The 19,131-nt window shown below is 36.8% G+C and overlaps 1 protein-coding gene across 8 annotated transcripts in view; it reads left to right on the top strand.

The window, feature by feature from the left end:
- The window catches only part of MINDY2 (MINDY lysine 48 deubiquitinase 2), a 114,073-nt gene extending 96,295 nt beyond the window's left edge, over positions 1-17,778 (top strand). Inside the window, exons 9-12 of one of the 8 annotated variants that reach the window (XM_077827988.1) lie at positions 1,607-2,013; positions 2,535-2,608; positions 3,048-3,685; positions 14,769-17,778. In XM_077827988.1, coding sequence (XP_077684114.1) covers positions 1,607-1,732 — 126 coding nt within the window. In that variant the 3' untranslated portion in view covers positions 1,733-2,013; positions 2,535-2,608; positions 3,048-3,685; positions 14,769-17,778. Of the gene's footprint in view, positions 1-1,606; positions 3,686-14,768 lie in introns of those variants that run through there. The other 7 variants (XM_077827990.1, XM_077827986.1, XM_077827987.1 and 4 more) reach the window with 7 other exon arrangements.
- The last annotated feature ends 1,353 nt before the right edge of the window (positions 17,779-19,131 follow it).

Here is a 19,131-nt window from a genome sequence, read left to right as displayed (position 1 = left end):
GCACGCAGATATAACCACGGCGATGCTGTCATCAGCCAGGTCCCGCTTCCCATACAGAGAGTGCCAGCGGCCCTTTAAGCAGCCAAAAGCACACTCCAGAGTCATTCTGCACCGGCTCTGCCTGTTGAACCACTCCTTGCCGCTGTCAAGGCTCCCTGTGTAGGGTTTCATGAGCCACAGCATTAAAGGTCTCCAAGGATCATAATGGGCATTTTGACTTCCCCTACGGTGATCTTCTGGTCTGGGAAAAAAGTCCCAGTTTGCAGCTTTCTGAACAGGCCGGTGTTCTGAAAGATGCATGCGTCATGCACCTTTCTGGGCCAGCCTGCTTTAATGTCAATGAAACACCTCTGGTGATCCACAAGCGCCTGGATATCCATAGAGAAATACCCCTTCTGATTAACGTACTCGGAGGCTAGGTGGGCTGGTGCCAGAATTGGAATATGCGTCCCCTCTATCGCCCCTCCGCAGTTAGGGAAACCCATTTGTGCAAAGCCATCCACAATATCATGCACGTTACCCAGAGTCACGGTTCTTCTGAGCAGGATGCGATTAATAGTCCTGCAAACTTGCATCAACACGATTCCAATGGTCGACTTTCCCACTCCAAACTGGTTAGCGACCGATCGGTAGCTGTCTGGAGTTGCCAGCTTCCAGATTGCAATAGCCACACACTTCTCCACCGTCTGGGCAGCTCTCAATCTCATGTCCTTGCACCGCAGGGTGGGGACGAGCTCCTCACAGTTCCATGAAAGTGGCTTTTCTCATCCGAAAGTTCTGCAGCCACTGCTCGTCATCCCAGACTTGCATGACGATGTGATCCCACCACTCAGTGCTTGTTTCCCGACCCCAAAAGCGGCATTCCACGGTGGAGAGCATGTCCGTGAATGCCACAAGCAAACTCGTGTCATAAGCGTTATTCGAGTCGATATCCTCGTCAGAGCCCGCACTGTCACTTTGGATCATAAGGAATAACTCGACTGCCAAACGTGACATGCTGGCAAGACTCGTCAGCATACTCCTCAGCAGTTCGGGCTCCATTCCCGCAGACCGAAAGGGAAGACAGAGCGCGCAGTACAAAAAATGTTGAAAGATGGTGCCAAATGTGGACGGAAGCACAGGGATTGCTGGGATGCGAACCGATGCATCACAGGGCATTCGGACAGGACCCAAAATGCCCCGCACCTCCTGCCTCCTTCCCATAAGCCACAGCGCCAGAATTGGAAGAGGTGTTCTGTGGGATAGCTGCCCATAATGCACCGCTCCCAATGCTGCTGCAAATGCCGCAAACGTGGCCATGCCAGTGCGCTTGCAGCTGTCAGTGTGGACAGACTGCAGCGCTTTCCCTACTGCACTCTCCGAAGGCGGGTTTAACTCAAAGCGCTCTACATCTGCAAGTGTATCCATGCCCTGAAACACTCTGTGCCTGATGGCTGTAGTTTGCATAATTAATGAATATTAAAGTTAGTGAGCAAGTTTCAGTTTCCATTAGTTACTGTTCCCAGCCATATGAATTTTAGACAGGAATGTTGATTCAGGAACTACCTTTAGCATTTAGAATAATATTTCTCTTTGCTGGTTTTGATTTTTCAAGTCTTTCTTCCAGCAGATGCAAGGAGCTGCTTCTCCAGCAAGTGGAAGACAATCTGGAAGTAGTGAACGCAAACGAAAAGAACCTCGAGAGAAAGAGAGGGAGAAAGAGAAAGAAAAGAATAGTTGTGTTATTTTGTAACCGGGGATGGATTTTGCCTGGAGTCAAGTGCATGTCCTCAAACAAAAACAAGGAATAAAATGAAGACAAACCTGTTACATGCCGCCTGTGCCTGATTACCCCATGGATTTATTCACGTTTAAGGAGAGGATGGGTGACTACTTTGTTACAATCATACAGACTTTCTTCAAAGTCATACAGTGCGCTCTGTGTGAGATGGAATTCCATTACAATGGGATGCGGCTGTGCTTTGAGTCAGTCATGAGAAATACTGCACCTTGTAGCTAAACACACAAATCATGGCAAGTTTTGTGTCATAGTGACATGCGTTACTTATAATATCAGTTAGTAAGCTATTTCATCTTCTGCTCTAAACAAAGAAAGGAGGTAACTGATTTTGTCAGATTTCTTCCTGAAATCTTTACATCAGCAAAACAGAATCCTATATTGCTTTTCATGGTCTGACAATATAACTTAGACTGGGCATTTATGGTTTTAGAGCCCAATATGTTTCTGGGCAAACTGCCTCCATAATGCACCCAGATTCCTTTTGTTCAAGAGCTGGTAGGCCATTCTTTAACCCATATTTGTGCTGGGTTATTTCTACCACTGGGTTAGTTCTACCACCATGACCTTAGTCTCATATATAAGTTATTTGTTAAATATCATACTGAAAATTGTGTGTCATGGAAAAATGGGGTGTCTATTGATAAGCAAGATAAAGATTTATTTTGCTTTTCTTGAAGTTAAAAACTGGGTATCACAACTCAGATCTTATCAGGGTCAGACACAAATAATTTAATAGTTTTTTTTCTTTGTTTAGTATCTTCCATTATAGGTAAACTGGACCAGAGAAGTTGTTATTTATTGATCTCTCCATGCAACACGTGAATGGTGGTAGGAAACTGAAGTCTCTAATAATGCTTGTCCTGCGTAGGAATGCAGAATTAAAATAACTAACTTAATATCTGCCTTCATCCAGAAGTACCTTGAACCGTAACATGACTTTAACATGTCCATTTGTATATTTAAGCTAGTATACTGTGTACAAATACTTTTAAAAATCATGTATCAGTAAAAAGCACACTTTTGCAGGGTGAGAGAAAGGTTAAGCTAGTCTCTCAAATTGTTTGGAAAGGCACTCAGATGTAGTATCACTTTGTTTTTTAAATCATTAGTTTAGAGTTATGGAAAACTTCTATAGAAATAACCAGATTTTCTAATTTATGGGAACCAAGTAAACATGTTACATCTTGTAGTATTTATAGGTTACAGGAACAAAATACTTGTTGAATTTTATTATGAGGGTACTACAAATCCTCTTTCATTTCAACAGGGAAAGTCAATAACAACTACCTTGTCGCTGATCCTTTTGATAAAGTTTTTATTTAGCAACTTGTAGACACTTTTGAAAACAGCTGCTTCTGCTGGAAAAAAAGTTCCGATTCACATTCAAAGGCTTGGTAAGTGCACTAATATACGTGAGTATAGAACAGTTTAAAGCAGCCAACTGGAGTATGACATTCATATATTTTGAAGTGTGGCTTGGGGGATGTCCGTGGAACTCAAAATTTAAAAAACCCTCTTGATTTCTGAATTTGAGTCCAGTGTTAAAGCAATGCTATAAAATTGTTCAAGTGGAATTGCCTCCATAATTGGAACCAGTCCATTGCACAAACCTATTACATATTTAAATAAACAATTAGGCTGATAAAGTAGGAATAGTTCTCATGATAACTGAAGAGTCAGTCTAGATCACTCTTAGTTTCTTCCTCAGCTTTTTTCCTTCTGTCCACTTTCTTACAATTTCCTTTTTGTAATACTGAAATGATGATGAATGATTGAAGGGGATCTCTCTTTCAGACACAAAAATCCATTTCTTCAGACAAAATTATACGAATATAAACGAGGAACACAAATGTGATGGTTTGCTTTACATAGAGCTGAAAATATTGACATTGTATTGTATTGGAGGTACAAAAACTTTTAACCATATATTTTTTAAAAAGCAGTCTGTTACTGATGAAATATTTCCAAACTCATATTTACATTTAATACTCTTGAAAAATAAATATGTCAAGTTAAGCTTCTGTTACCTTATTATTTCCAATGACAATACTGGCATTGTACATTCACTTTTAAAACAAATTAACTTAGATTGTTGTTGCTACTATCAAGTACATCTTTTCGTAAAATAAAGTAAATCACTAAAAATAATTCAATGTACTTGCTAGTATCAGAAAAGTCTGTTTAATATTCCTACTTCATGTCTTACTGACACCCCTGAAACATAATTTGATATACTTACGGCAATATTGGTATATTCAATTCCAGTGGAAGAAAACAAATTAAATGTCAATGTTTGTTGTAAAAATCTCAGACTTTCCAGATAATTCAGTTTCTCCTTCAATAAAGGAGTTACCAGTTTCAGAAATATTGTGGCTTGATATTCATATTATTCACAATAATTCTTGTCAATTTGCTCTTTCTTTAAGGGTCTGGATGGCTAAGGTTTTTAGTAATATTGAGGCTTTTACTCTTTTACTTCTAGGACATTGGTGTGCATCTAGCCCAACTTGGTAGTGACCAAAATCATAAATATATAAGCTAGTACCCAATATGAAATGAGTTTGGTGGTCTTAATTAATTTCCTACAGGACTGATGTCTACATCACCAAAACTCCCATAACAGTTGTCATCTGTTGAGCATCTAAAGAATCCAAAGATTGAATAGTCATTGAGACTGAACTACTCTCACCTGTAATGGGCATCCCTTTAAATCAATATTGGGGAATATTTGTGGAGCACAATAGGAAGATTTATACTCCTAACTCCGGTACTGTAATCTGTTCTGCAGTGCTATTACTCTTGCAGCTTTCTACAGAACTAGGCTTATTTTTTAAATAATTTGAATGTTTGGTTATTTTTACTCTATTCTACCCGTTAAGATACTTGTGTGGGGGTTTTTTGTACCAAGATGTACTCTGTGGGTATCTCCTCCTGATATACAAAGATGGATGGAGAGCTGTCTAGGGAAATATATTGGGAGTTACATGGAACCCATTTCACTGCTAAATATAATCCTCATTAATCCTAATATAGCTCTACTTACCTTTCTAGTATAGACATACCCGGGGATCAGGAACCCACACTTCCACACCTTGTTTGATATTTGTCAAACTATTTTGGCTTCTTAAGCTTGTACCATAATGGTTGCAACATTGTACGGGATTGCTTTTGGGTATTCAGATTTGTATGTACAAAGTTACTGAAAAATGACTCCCTTACTTAATACAAGGCCATTCAAAATCATTTGATGTTATTCAGCCCAAACACAAAAGTAAAAAGCGTATTCAATACTCCTCTAATTTAAAACCTACCTTTTTTCTTCTGATCCTACGTATATGAAAAGTGCAGTCAGCCCTTTGCTCAGTTCAGTTTCCTGCTGGTGATGTCAGACCAATTTGTAAAAGATATGGTCCGTGATGTATCCAATTTTGTGTAGTTTTCTAATGGTTTTATTTGTTTTAGAGTATTCAACTTTTAAAAACTTGAGAAAGTGTAACCTTAAACAGCAGGCAGCCTGCATGTTCCTAGGTGATCTGATCAGTGTGATGTCTTCCACAGATGGTATATCGGGGTAAAAGAATCAAATCAAGCATTAGTTTGATTGTCCTGAGATAGTGTATTACTCCAGGCCAGCTATGAGAATAAGTTGTTTGCAACAAGAAAGGCTTGTAGCATCAGTCTAGACTACATAGCCAGTTATGATTTATGGTAGAAGGTCCTCTATGGTGATAGGCATCAGTATAAAAATCTTGATAGGCTCTGAACCACCAATAAGAGAAAACAGATATGTTTTAAAGTAGAAATTTGCAGAATTCCCTTCTTACCCTGTGTATTTGGAACATACAACAACATAATAGTAATTTCAAGCTCATGATCTGAAGGGGGTGGTATGTGTGGTTCCTGGTTGGTTGTCCGGGCCCCATCTAGAAGGTTACTCTTACTTATGCAGCTGGAATGTTCTCCAGGAACAATTCTCTCCCTCTAAGATATCTGGAGCACAGTGTGTGCTGGCCAGGTCCCCTCCTCCCCCAAACAATGCCTGACATGCCCACTTGGCAGGAAGGGAACTGATTATTGGCATTACACCAACTGTCTCTTTTAGGGCAGCTTTTGTCCCTTCATCCCCTCTTGTACTGCTCCTGGGCCAAGAAAGGGACCCATTCTGTCGGGCCTCTCAGCAGTTCTGTTGAAATGTCAATCTCAATGATTAATTTTGTTGTCATTAATTTAAGTTGTCTTTATCTGAAAAATTGCCTCTGGAGAGCTTGCTGCAGTTTGGAAGTTCATTGCTGTTTTACAGCTATCACTTTCCTATTTTGTAGGCTTACTTGTGCATATAGAATTAATCTGTGTTGGATGATTCTGTATTTCTAACTGAGAAATATAACTGCATGGTTGTCATTTGTACAAGAAGCAATATTTTGAGGGCATGTAAAAGAGTTGTTTTGTGGGAAGTGTCAGTTGTCCGGTCTGGAATCCCATGAGGGGAATATTCTAGTGGCATTTTCGAAACTCTGAATAGGACCCTCATTTGTTTTAAAATTGGCAGCTTACAAAATACTTTCTGGTGACTTTTTGCTGTATGGATTGATTTATGCCTTTCTTTTCATCCAAAATTTTTTGTTGATAGAGTTTACATCTTCCTAAATGGAGTGAGTAACCATTATCAGAATTTTGCCCAATTCCATGGTTCCTACGTCTGTATAGGAAACAGTGTTACGCTGTAGTCCTGGCTAATGTAGTCTTTCCCTGGGCCAAAAGAAAGTGAAATGTGTAAAAACAAACAGTTTCTCCACCCCTAAATGCTATGCTTAAGTCTTTGTAGTAACAAGAAAAAAGTCTCCAAGCTGGTAAAACTTGCTACAATTTTTTTTCTTTGAAATTAGATCTTTCATGGGCCTGTACCTTTTATCATTGCCCTAATAGTGACATAATTGAATTTTAGCTCAGCTACAACTTTGACAGTTCTAGCTTTCAGCCTGATTAAGCACAGGTATCATGAAATTAATAACTATGGGAGACTTAACCATCCTTCTGTGGTACTGTAGAAGAATAAAACTAAGATTCTCCCAAAAGAATTTGTTAAATTATATGAAGTACTCTTGTGGTTGTTTCAAACAGATTTCTTTTAGCATAAAATCCGACAGTGGGATTTTCAAACTTGTATTGGCCTAACTGTTCCCACTGAAGTCCGTGATAAAACTCTAATTGACTTCACAGAGTTAGGACATTCAGATGAGATTTTCAAATGTGCTCAGCACACAGTTTTAGTTTTGCTTTTTTATTTTTTTTTAACAGTGACTACCTTTCAAAGATTTTTGTGTGTGAAAGAACTGATTAGTATTAAATGTTTCTGTTCAAGTCTTCTATCTTGTTCACTGGTATAGCAAGGACATGTCTGGAACTGCCAATAAAAAAAATGCCGGACAGTATCTAAAAGTGACTGAAAATTGTGAATTACAGCTATTTTAAAAGTTTTCTTTTATTTCAGTATATATGAATCCCAATGCTGTGCCTCAATCATTGAGCTCTCTTTGTGCTTTCTGAGAACTCTGCTATAGGAGATATTGAAACTGAGTTCTAATTCGTACCTCATTAGACTAAGTGTGTGGCTGGGCATGAGTTAATTTAACATTTTCTTTGAACAGCTGCTTCTAGACTTCCTTGTGTGGTCCAGAGCGCGGATCTGTGGAGGTGACAAAGCTGAACTGCTGATGCATATAACCTAGTTTTATTCTACACTGGCCACTTTTCAGATATGAGTAACTTTAGCATATTAATTTTCTTTTAAAATAAAAATCCCTAAATACACATTAGGGACTTAGAGACGCATTTAATTATAGGGCATACGTTAACCTTTACTCATAAGCATAATATTTGCTAAAAACATTAAAAACAATTTTAGAAATATTACTGAGCAGAGACCATGGATACTAGGCTTATCAGCTGTGATACTTTAAAACACTGAACTATAACCTTATGGAAAAACTGGAAGGTGTGAAAATGTTACAACAAACATCATTATGGTACCACTGGCATGCACCTCTTTAATATTTTTCCTTTCCAAATTCAGGGGAAAAGAGGGAAGATGTAAAAATAGCTATAGGAAAAAATAATGATCTTATCCTTTGTCCCTTATTATAGAAAATGGGTGGGATTTCTCAAGAGCATCTAAGGATTAAGCAACCAACTCCCATTAAAAGTCAGTAAGATTTGGGGTTAGTCTCCTGGTGCACAAGTACTCCTTTTCTTTTTGCGAATACAGACTAACACGGCTGTTACTCTGAAACCTAGCTCCTTTAGATGCTCTTGAAAAATAACACCCTATATGGAAAATGTACCTAAGACAGAGGCTAGATTTTTCTCTAAAGGACACCTCTGACCATTTTGCTTCGTAGAGTATTTCAAAATGCAGCATTTAATTTTTTAAATTTAGTAATATTGGAAGGTGTCAGATTGACAGTACTCATAGCTGAAATCTTTTTGGATTACAGAACAAGAATAGCATGGGTAACAGCAGATAAATGCTTTTTACAATGTTGTATATGCTTTTCCTTTCCTCATGTTAAAAACAAACTAGTATCTATTCATTATTACAGTTGGTTTAAATATTTTATTTCATTCTCTGGATCTAGCTTTGGAAACAATTGATGTTTATACTTTCCAGTCTTTATCAGGGCTGACGTCCTTAAGACATTGACAAATAGAGTCTTAAATCAACGGGGATATTATTAAATGTAGAAGATCAGGGTATATATTTTTATTCACCTATATTTTTATTCACCTTTCTTGTAAGGTACACAGAGAAAAAAAGGTGTCCAGCATCTTAGAGGTAAACAGAATATAACTGACTTTTTGCAAGTGTTTAAAATGTACTTATGGAATTCCAGCAAAATTTCCCTTCTGACTTACCCTATATTCTTTAGCAAACAAAGATTGTTCCTATAATCTTTTCAATAACCTCTCCAATATTTTTTTCCATTCCACTTGCCCATGTCTATAATGGGACCGTGTTCTACCTATACTTCTTTCCTCTGGCTACTACCTTTTTTGGTTCAAGCTATGGCTATTTCTATGCAGAGGATACCCAACTATGTATTCTTCTTTGTTTTGGTATTTCCTCACTTTGTCTTCTACTGTATCAAATTCTTATTTTTGTAATTGGTAAGAAAAGTACCTTTAACTAAAATTTCCCATTTTGACTCAAATTCATCCCGTCTATCATGAATTCAGGTGTTTGACTTCATTCATAAATCTTTCCTCTTACCTATACCAGATTTATTATTTGATTATAACAACTTCTACTGTCCAAACACACAGGAAGATGCAGTCCCCTCCCTGAAGAGTTTACAATCAAAGATTTACAATTATTTATATGGTCACCTAACCTATTATTTGCCTATTTTATTCCCTCTTGATTTTTAAACTACCATAATGAAGTAGGAGATAGGGAGACTGTGAAAGAGGGCATTACTTTGGCACCTCAGTTTATTTGTACTAGATACGGTGGCTCATCCCTCTACCCATATTCAGTAATGGAACAGCTCGTTTCTCAGAAATCTACATTGAATGTAAATTTCCAAATTAAGTGTGGTGTTAATAAATAAGTTAAGTTTCCAGCTCCTTTCTTTTAGGTCTGATATGGAAATTATTCTCCCATCTTCCACCTCCACAGCTGCAGATTACATCTCAAGATCTCTTATATTTCAACCACGCTCTGAAGCCCAAAAGCTGGCTTTACACATACACATGCATTTTCCTTCTCTAACGGAAAAACACCCCTTGTGCCTTGCTGTTTCTCAATGCCAAGTCTTTTTCCTAAACATAGCTATTATACCTCTGTTCAGCTCTACCCAAATAAATATGGAGCTACCATATTTATAATGAAATCTATATAGTTTACTTATATTTCCATGTATGTAATAAGTTGTGATACTGTGGTATTCTTGTAATAATTTGATTATCAAAACTGCACTTGTTTCAGACAGTAGTATTGATTATGCTCAGGGTTATATTTTATACCTTTATTTATAAATCTCTGTTTTGGAATATTGAGTGTGTCATAGTCCTGGTCAAACTCCCCCAGCTGGACACTCACTAAACTGCTCTGTTTGGATCCACACACTGCATATGAATGCTTTTCAACTCCTGTGGGCCTGGGTAGACTCAACGGCAGTCTCTCTTTGGCCTCCAGGTTTGTTCCCCAGCCCATAGATGCTGTATGGCACCTGTTCTCAAAGTTGGCCTCCTAAGACGTCCCAGTAGCTTTGGCACACCTACCCTCGTCTTCCACTCTGGTTTATGGTTAACCCCTTCTGGGACATGTGATAACTGAATAAAATCAGACACTTTGCAGAGGGATTTCTAAACCAATCACTCATTACTTGAGATAGCACAAGAGAGACAAATCCATGTAAAATAAGCCACATGTACACCCTTCCCTGCCTCCATTTCCTCACCACTCTTGAGTGTTCTTTGGGACTCAGTGTCTATTCAGACTTGCAGCTCCCCTTTCCTGAACTTCATTCTTCCAGTAGTCTTCTCTTCCTTTTCTGGTTGGTGAGAGAGCGCTACTCTGAGCGGCCCTTCTCTTTCTGTATCTTGATGAGCCTCAGACCCCCATCAGGTGATCCACTGCGTGGTTGTCAGCCTGCTTGGAAGAGCTGGGCTCTCTGAGTGGTAGCCAGCTCTTTGTCTAAGGGAGCTTCCAATTGAATGGAAGGTCATCAGGATTTAATGACTCCCTCCCATTGCTAGCCCTCTACGAGAGGCAAGAATTTCTCTTGATGTGTGTGTGTTAGCTCAATATGAAGACTACATAGCCAAAATAGTTCTACAATCAAAGTGGTCTTCACAAAACAGAATGAAGGTTGCAGCTTGATACAGAGAGATGCAGACTTACACTAATCCATCACAAGGAGGTAATACTGATTAGAATTGAAATAGAGGAAAAAGAATAGTGCACAAAAATTGATAAATAATGAGTTGGTAAATGATTATACATCTGTGAAATGTTTGTAAGTTCAGCTGTGTTGAGGCATAATTATGTACAAAGAACATTTAGACACTTGGATGAAATGTACTATATAAAGTACTACCTGCAGCATTGTTCTTCTGAAATTCAAAAGAATGCATAGAAAAGGGCCACTGACATTGAAGAAAACATTTCACATTTGAATGAAAAGTAGATAAAAACACAAAAGGTTTGACAAATATTGACATTTGATTCTTTTCTTCTATTGTAATACATTTGTGCAGAATATAGCAGTATGAATATTTACATCTTCTTTCTGACCAAATACTTTGCAGACAAGTATTCTGCTCAATTACTTGAGTTGATATTAGCTTTCAGAACTGTAACAAACTGCTGTATCAATAACAGTCCACAGTAAAAAGAAAAGGAGTACTTGTGGCACCCCAAGTACTCCTCTTCTTTTTGCGAATACAGACTAACACGGCTGTTACTCTGAAACCAGTCCACAATAATGCTTCCAACTCAATGGAGATTGTTGTAAATCCACTGAAAACATTTACGGAATACATGGAGGAATAGAATTTATATAGTATACAAACTTGAAGCCTCAGGGCTTGTCTTCACTACAGCTGCATCTGTGTCGACAGTTGAGCACTCTCCTGTCAATGTAATTACTGCATCGCAACAAGAGATGGAAGATACGTTGGCAGGAGCGTGTCTCCCGCCGATATAGCACGGTGTAGACAGCGCTTTAAGTTGATGCAACTTACATCATTCCAGGGGGTGGCATTTTCAAACTACTGAGCGGTGTAACTTACATCAACTTAAGTGGCAGTGTCGACAAGTCCTCAGAAATATACTCTTGTGTGCTCTTCACTATCATTCCCATTTCGTGACCAGCAGAGGCTAGTGGTGCAGAGCTAAGTGTCCACTGGTTCCTGGAACTTGAAGTAAAGTTTTCTAACCGTTTGGTGGGTTTTATCATTAGTTTTTTTTTTTCTTTTTCTACTGAACAATAAATACCACAATCCACTAAATATAGAAGTCCAATTCTTAATGCCATCTTTAAAACGTTGTGTGACATTAGACTGGAAATAAGCAAGGAGTCTGGCAGTCTGTACATTGGAGTCAGTCTCGCAATTCAGTCAAAGGTTGCACAGCTAATTGTTAACATGTATATCAGTATTATATAGTCCCCGTAGTAATCGAGAATTTTATAGTCAAGAAGATTGGAAGAAGAAAAGCAAGACTCGGTATATACAATTTTGATTTAACTACAATCTTAAACTGGATTTTCAAATGAGCCTAAGGGAGCTGGGCACTAAAATACCATTAATATTCTTTGAAAATTCTAGCCATAGTCTATAGTCTCTAGCCCATTCTCACCGTGTTGAGTAAGGGAGAGGTTTAAAAATGTGAACAAGTATTAAGATTTCCTTCCATCTGGTTTAAAAGATAAAACTAAACTCCAACCTGCTTCCATTATTAAACTGCAAATTGGTTTGATTTTATATTATGCATTTAGTTAAAAAAAATGATTTGATTGTAAAATCAAAATGACCATTTTATACTACTAAATTTGTTTCTAATACTGCCAGAGAAGTTTGAAAATACAGTTCTTGTCCTACCAAATTTCTTTACATTTTGGCAACCATTACCCTTCCCTTGTGTTTCTAATTGAACTTGATTTTCTATTCCTACTACTTTTGTGCCCAAGCATCAATTGTTCTCCTTATTCAAGGAATAATATTTAACTACTAGTACAGAGCAATTAGAAGGGGCTCAAAATCACGTTTAGATGTTTTACATCAAACATGTTTTTAGTTTGCAAATTAAATAGATATTTATATAATATAGTCTGCAAGGTCCTTTAGGTTCAAATGTTTAAAGGTAGGTCACATTTTTGGTGTAAACACTTCAACAGCATGCTTTTTAATTAACTTAAATCTTGATAGGTTTAAAAAGGGACAAAAATTACAAAAGAATTATATAGGAATTTTATTTACTATAGGAAAAGAGTGCTATAGGAAAACCTAGTTTTGTATTTGCAAATGCTAGGTAACACATTCTGCTTAAAAAACTATGACCTCTTTGTGAGCAATGTAAGTAGATAGATATAATGAACCAGTAAAATTACTATCCTATTTTTTTTAAACTACATCAGTTTCAGCACTTTGTGGACAGTCTGCACACTAATAGCTGCAAAGTTATCAGATAGATATTATATTTGATGTACTTAATTTACAGCACCAGATTTTCCTTTCTGGCATACTTAAGAGTTGGCCATTGAGACTGCAGGCAAAAATAACCATTGAGACCCTGTCAGAAATAAATTAGTGGCTATGTGTCTGAAAACTAGTTATATTAGAAGCAATTTGATTTTTGTTATAGCAAAAGTGTCTGTGTGTATGTCCAGAGACGTTAAAATATTGTAATATTACTGATAACTCTTGGAATGTTTGACTGTTCTAATTATTACAAGACTGTACATCAGTGAAATGAGCTGGACTCGCCCTTTGATACAATTTGTACTTCTTAAAAAGTAAATACTTAACACTTTTTTTCCAACGTTATTGTAACATGTTGCTATTTTATCACAAACTTTTGCCCTGTGCTTCTGCTTTTGTTGTACTGCCTGTATATGTTCTTAATCACTGTCTGAATTTGATAAGATTAACAAAAGCAATCAATTCTCTCTCCTTCCCCTTTGTATTATAGCCCAATAGACTTCAGCCACCATACCAATGTGTGGTATTAATGGCAAAACAGTGAACATTATCGCACCCTCTTCCATTTTCAAAATTTCTTGTTAGCCACTAAGTGCCAATTCTTAAGCAAAAGGGTCAGCTTTAAAAAAAAAAAACATTTTTTTTCTACCAGGAATGACTGCATTGCCTCCAGCTCCCACAAGTGAGTGCAGAAAACCACCTCTAGTCCTTTGTAGTAGTTTGATATAAATAATGTTGTACGACTGACTTCCTACCTTTCAATCACAGCATCCCTCTGACTGAAAGACAGGATACATCCGCAAAAAGAACAGGAGTACTTGTTGTACCTTAGAGACTAACAAATTTATTTGAGCATAAGCTTTTGTGGGCTACAGCCCACTTCATTGGATGCATGCAGTGGAAAATACAGTAGGAAGATTTTATACACAGAGAACATGAATGTTATAATTCTTGACGTCTGATTTGTGTCCATTTATTCTTTTACGTAGAGACTGTCCGGTTTGGCCAATGTACATGGCAGAGGAGCATTGCTGGCACACCATTTGCAAACTGGACACCATTAAATTAGGCTTGAATAAAGACTGGGAGTGGATGTGTCATTACAAAAAGTAAAACTATTTCCCCATGTTAATTCCCCCTCCCCCCCACCGTTCCTCAGACGTTCTTATCAACTGTGGGAAATGGCCCGTCTTGATTATCACTACAAAAGGTGTTTTTTTCTTTTTTCTCTTCTGCTGTTAATAGCTCACCTTACCTGATCACTCTCGTTACAGTGTGTATGGTAACACCCATTGTTTCATGTTCTCTGTGTATATAAAATCTTCCTACTGTATTTTCCACTGCATGCATCCGATGAAGTGGGCTGTAGCCCACGAAAGCTTATGCTCAAATACATTTGTTAGTCTCTAAGATGCCCCAAGTACTCCTGTTCTTTTTGCGGATACAGACTAACACGGCTGCTACTCTGAAACCTGTCAAGGATACATCTGGATTTTCATAATGATTTTCTATGATTAAGCTTTCAGCGTTGTCTTAAGTATTACTTGCAGAAGTACATATCAACTTTTTTCGTTTGTTTTACAATTGCCTTTTGGTATCTTGTTTTATATGTGTGTATGGGCTCACGTTAACAAAAAGGCATGCTCTATACTATTGGGGAATTTTATACTAAAGTTGCTGCCAGTGCAGCAGCTGCTAAAGGTAATATGGTAGTTTGAAGTATTTGTTCTTCTATTTATTAATTACATGGTTTTGATACTGGGCATTTTGTTTTGAAAAAATAAAGTAACAGGGAGAAAACCATTCATAAGATCCCTTCTTAAGAAAAAGGTCAGTTCAAAGAAACATTCTTGTTTAACACTGATTATTTGTAATGTATTTAAGATGTCTTTCCTTAGTAAAACATACAGCAAAATGAAAAAAAAAAAATCTTGTAATTGCTGAGCTACATTGCTTCAAGGGCTTCATTGCTTTATGAAGCTTTAGCTGCCAGCTAAGCTATTTGTCTTGATGCACATAATATTAACAAATCACAATATGAACATGTTTTTACAATTTCATATTAGTTATTGCAGATCTTACCTCTGGAAAAAAAAAATTCATATTGAAAACTATACTGAAAAGCAGCATAATTTAATTAAAATCCAGTCATGTCAAGAGTCAGATAAATACACTAAAATCCTGTTTTACAAAGATTAATATGAAAGAGAGAAGGGTTTCAGTCAGTTACTTGGGTATCCAATATTGCATTACATCTCAGTTTTTGCAAACTGGATCTGTTTTGCATTTTAAGAGTCTTAGTGATTAATTTATATGGTTTTCTAAAGCATTAATTAAAATCTGTTTTACTTAATCTTTTAAAAGAATAATGTAAGGAACCAAAAAATTCCTTGGTAAGGTTCAAAATCTGAGATTTTAAATTTTCAGAGAAGTCTAGTTTCTATGAACTAGTTAGATGAAAATTAGCTTTTTAAAATTTCTGTACTACTAAAAGGAAAAAAGTATTGAAACATGAACATTTGAAGAATCACTGGTAAGTAGAGCTTTCTTCACACTTTAGCCTGCCACAATTTATTTATGAGACACAAGATGGGTGAGGTCTTATCTTTTATTGGACCAACTTCTGTTGGTGAGAGAGACAAGCAACAGAAGTTGGTCTAAGATATTACTTAACCAACCTTGTCTCTGTAATATCTTGAGACTGACATGGCTACAACATTGCATACAACAACTTATGTATGTGAACAGTCCTCTAGAACTTAATGTGCATAAATTGAACTGAGGCCTAACTGGCAAACTGTTTAATGTAAAAAGAAAAGGAGTACTTGTGGCACCTTAGAGACTAACAAATTTATTTGAGCATAAGCTTTCGTGAGCTACAGCTCACTTCATCGGATGCATTCAAAAGTCTGCAGCATTGGGGCCTAAGTGAGCTAGTTCTCTGTACTGAACTCAAAGATATGATTTATAAATGAGCTTGGAGGGTTGGGGTTCATTTGAGTTTCATTGTGACATTAGCTTTTCAAAGGCCATCTTTCATTCTTATGACTAGATACAAGCAACAAAGGGTTAGTGTAGTTAAAACTCTGATTTTATCTTTAAAAAACTGTTAAAGGTGTAATTTCAACCCACAACAGAATCATAGTTAAAATAGCTTTGGGCTTTAAATTCACCCCACTGTGCCTAGATATTCTGGCACCTTTGCTCATTGGGTATTTGTGCAATATTGTACTTGGTCAAAATTGCAACAAGTTGATAGTCTCAGGCTTAGCTTTTGTGCCTTTTTGTAACTTAAGAGAGTTTTCAAATCAAAAAGCCAAACATTGCTCTGATTGAAATGTTGTATGCAGTGCCAGCCTGAGAAATGGAGTCACAACCCCATTATAAATAAACTTTATAAATAGAATGCTGATAGACCCTCAAATATAAAACTTAAGACAGTTTTCATTAGGAGGGGAGAAAACCATAAATGTCCTTTTCGTGGTCACTGCTAAAGCAATGCTGACTTCTTAAAAGTTTGAATTAAACATTACATCAGTGGTTCTAAAATTCTGTACCACCAGGGGTCCAAAGGGTTGCTGGTGGTCCCTGGCGAACTTATTAGTTGAATGACGGTAGGTCCTCATTTGCAGCTACTTAATAGCGTTTTTTAAAAATCCCTAAAAATACTTTCCTAATATTACATTTCCAAGTAGCAATTGTAGTGTTTCTATGGGGATTGTTGTTTGATCATAAATGGGAAGGGAGATGGTCTACAATATATTAAGATGTAGTCCACAGTATAGGATTTTAGAATCCCTTTCTTAAACAATGTTACCTAGTTTGCCATCTTCTCTGCTTCTCTACATCTGTACAACTGAAAAGTTACAGGTGACCATTGTACATTTGTTAAAAATAATAAAATAATACTTTAAGATTTTTCTATTTGGTACCATACTTTTATTTCCAGTCATTTAGTACACTAGATTCCTATGGAGAATGTTACTAACCTGTTTTGTTCTTGGTATGGATATCTCTGGGTGTGTTCAGAGAAAACAGATTTTTTTTTTCCTGATATGTTTAATACGGTCTATAGAGTTGAGTTTTACTGGGTTTAAACTTTCCTGTAACAGGATTCATGAAGATTAATGCATGCTATTTCTTGTAAGATGTCTAATACAGAATCCATGTAGTTAAGTGGCTCACAAAATTGACATACTGTATTTGGCATCTGTGATTAGAAAGGTTTCTCCCTGAAAACTGAAATAGTTGTGGGAACGTTACAATAGTGTTTGCATCTATTCTAACTAATGGGAAAGTAGACCTTTGTATGATATTGCTGGTTGATCCATTAAGCACTGTGTATATTATATTCACCTCATGGAAAATGCCTGCTATTTTGTATAATTTGTAATACAAAATGTCTCACTAAATTAAGGGTGAAGTATAACGAATGCTGATAAAACCCATTGTAATTTTATCCTATCTTGATATTTCTATTATACTGTTTGAGATAATTTCATTATGCACATATATTTTAGGTAAAACCTATATTATCTATATTATTTTCCTAATATAACTTTATTTAAGACCAAATAGGTATTAGCCTTTCAAGACATGTTTATAGAGGGTATCTGTTTATAGACAAGATAAACAACTGTCCCATATAGTTAGAAATTACAACTTTCTCTGCATTTGATTTTTCTCCCTTTTTTTCCCCACAGCTGAAGGATTAGGTAGATTGATTATTGTGCCATACCTTTTAAAATGTATCTGCAGATGTGCTTATGTAATAAACTTAATAATTTGTACCTCGTTACAGTCTCACTCTGACCTAACTTATTTCTAACTAAAAACTGTACTTACAGTTGAACCTCAGAGTTATGAACACCAGAGTTCTGAACTGGCCAGTCAACCACACAGCTCATCTGGAACCGGAAGAACACGATCAGGCAGCAGCAGAGATTTTTAAAAAAAGCAAATACAGTACAGTACTGTGTTGAACGTAAACTGCTTAAAAAAAAAAGGAAAGTTTTAAAAAATATTTGACAAGGTAAAGAAACTCTGTGCTTGTTTCGTTTAAATTAAGATGGTTAAAAGCAGCAATTTTTCTTAGGCATAGTAAAATTTCAAAACTGTATTAAATCAATATTCAGTTGTAAACTTTTTGAAAGAATAACCATGTTTTGTTCAGCACTATGAACATTTCAGAGTTATGAACAACCTCCATTCCCAAAGTGTTCATAACTCTGAGGTTCTACAGTAATATCCAGAGTGAGTTAGAACAGTAGGACAGTAACAGAAAACAATCAATCAATGTGGTTTATAACACTTTGTACCTGATAACTTTGAGGGGAGTTTTAATTTCTGTTGGCCACTTGAATTCTTCCCTGCCAGCAGATGGAGACGGTATAATTGGATCACTTGTATAAAAAGATGCTTTTTTACACAGACACACACACACTTTTCCAAAACAGCACAACGATCACGTTACAAAGCACAGATGATAGTCTGGACTGGTATGAGTACTCCAATTACTACATAAGAGCATGGATACTATTTTATAAGAGAAGTCTGTCTAAGGATGTCTTAAGTACCACAAGCATGTTCAGGTGTGGAATTGCTTTTCTTTACTGGTGTGAATTTTAGAGAAGTTCACATACTGGTCATTTTCAGCCTCACTTTGCCCTGATGGAAAAAGTGGAGTTCTTTGTGTGATATAACTTAAATTCCTCTAAGCTTTTGGTGAAATAGGCCCTAGAAAACAACTTCAGATAATCCGTTGTCTGATACTACTGGAATTATTTGAGGAATCCTTTAAAGAACCCTAAGAGAGACCCATCTCTGGTACATAACTTGCTATCTGATTTACCTCTGCCACCCTGTACATATTTAGGTTTCTGAAATACACAGTAGTTAGAAAAACATATTATACTGAACCAGACAACAAAAAATAACCAGATCCTCCACTTGCCCCATGCATCCACCCCAATATTTTTCATCAGCAGCCCTCTTAAAAAGATATGCATTGTAGTATCCCCTAAAGGACAACAGCTTTGGCTTATTTCAAACCAAGGAGAGAAAGCATATTCCAAAGGAAAGGGTCTCAGAACCCCGTTAGCAGTCCCCCTTCTTTGACAGTGAGGGTTATTACATAGTGGGGTCTACCT

Source organism: Eretmochelys imbricata, chromosome 10 (assembly GCF_965152235.1).
Source record: "Eretmochelys imbricata isolate rEreImb1 chromosome 10, rEreImb1.hap1, whole genome shotgun sequence".
NCBI lineage: Eukaryota > Metazoa > Chordata > Testudines > Cheloniidae > Eretmochelys > Eretmochelys imbricata.
This window is presented reverse-complemented; position numbering and strand designations above follow the sequence as displayed.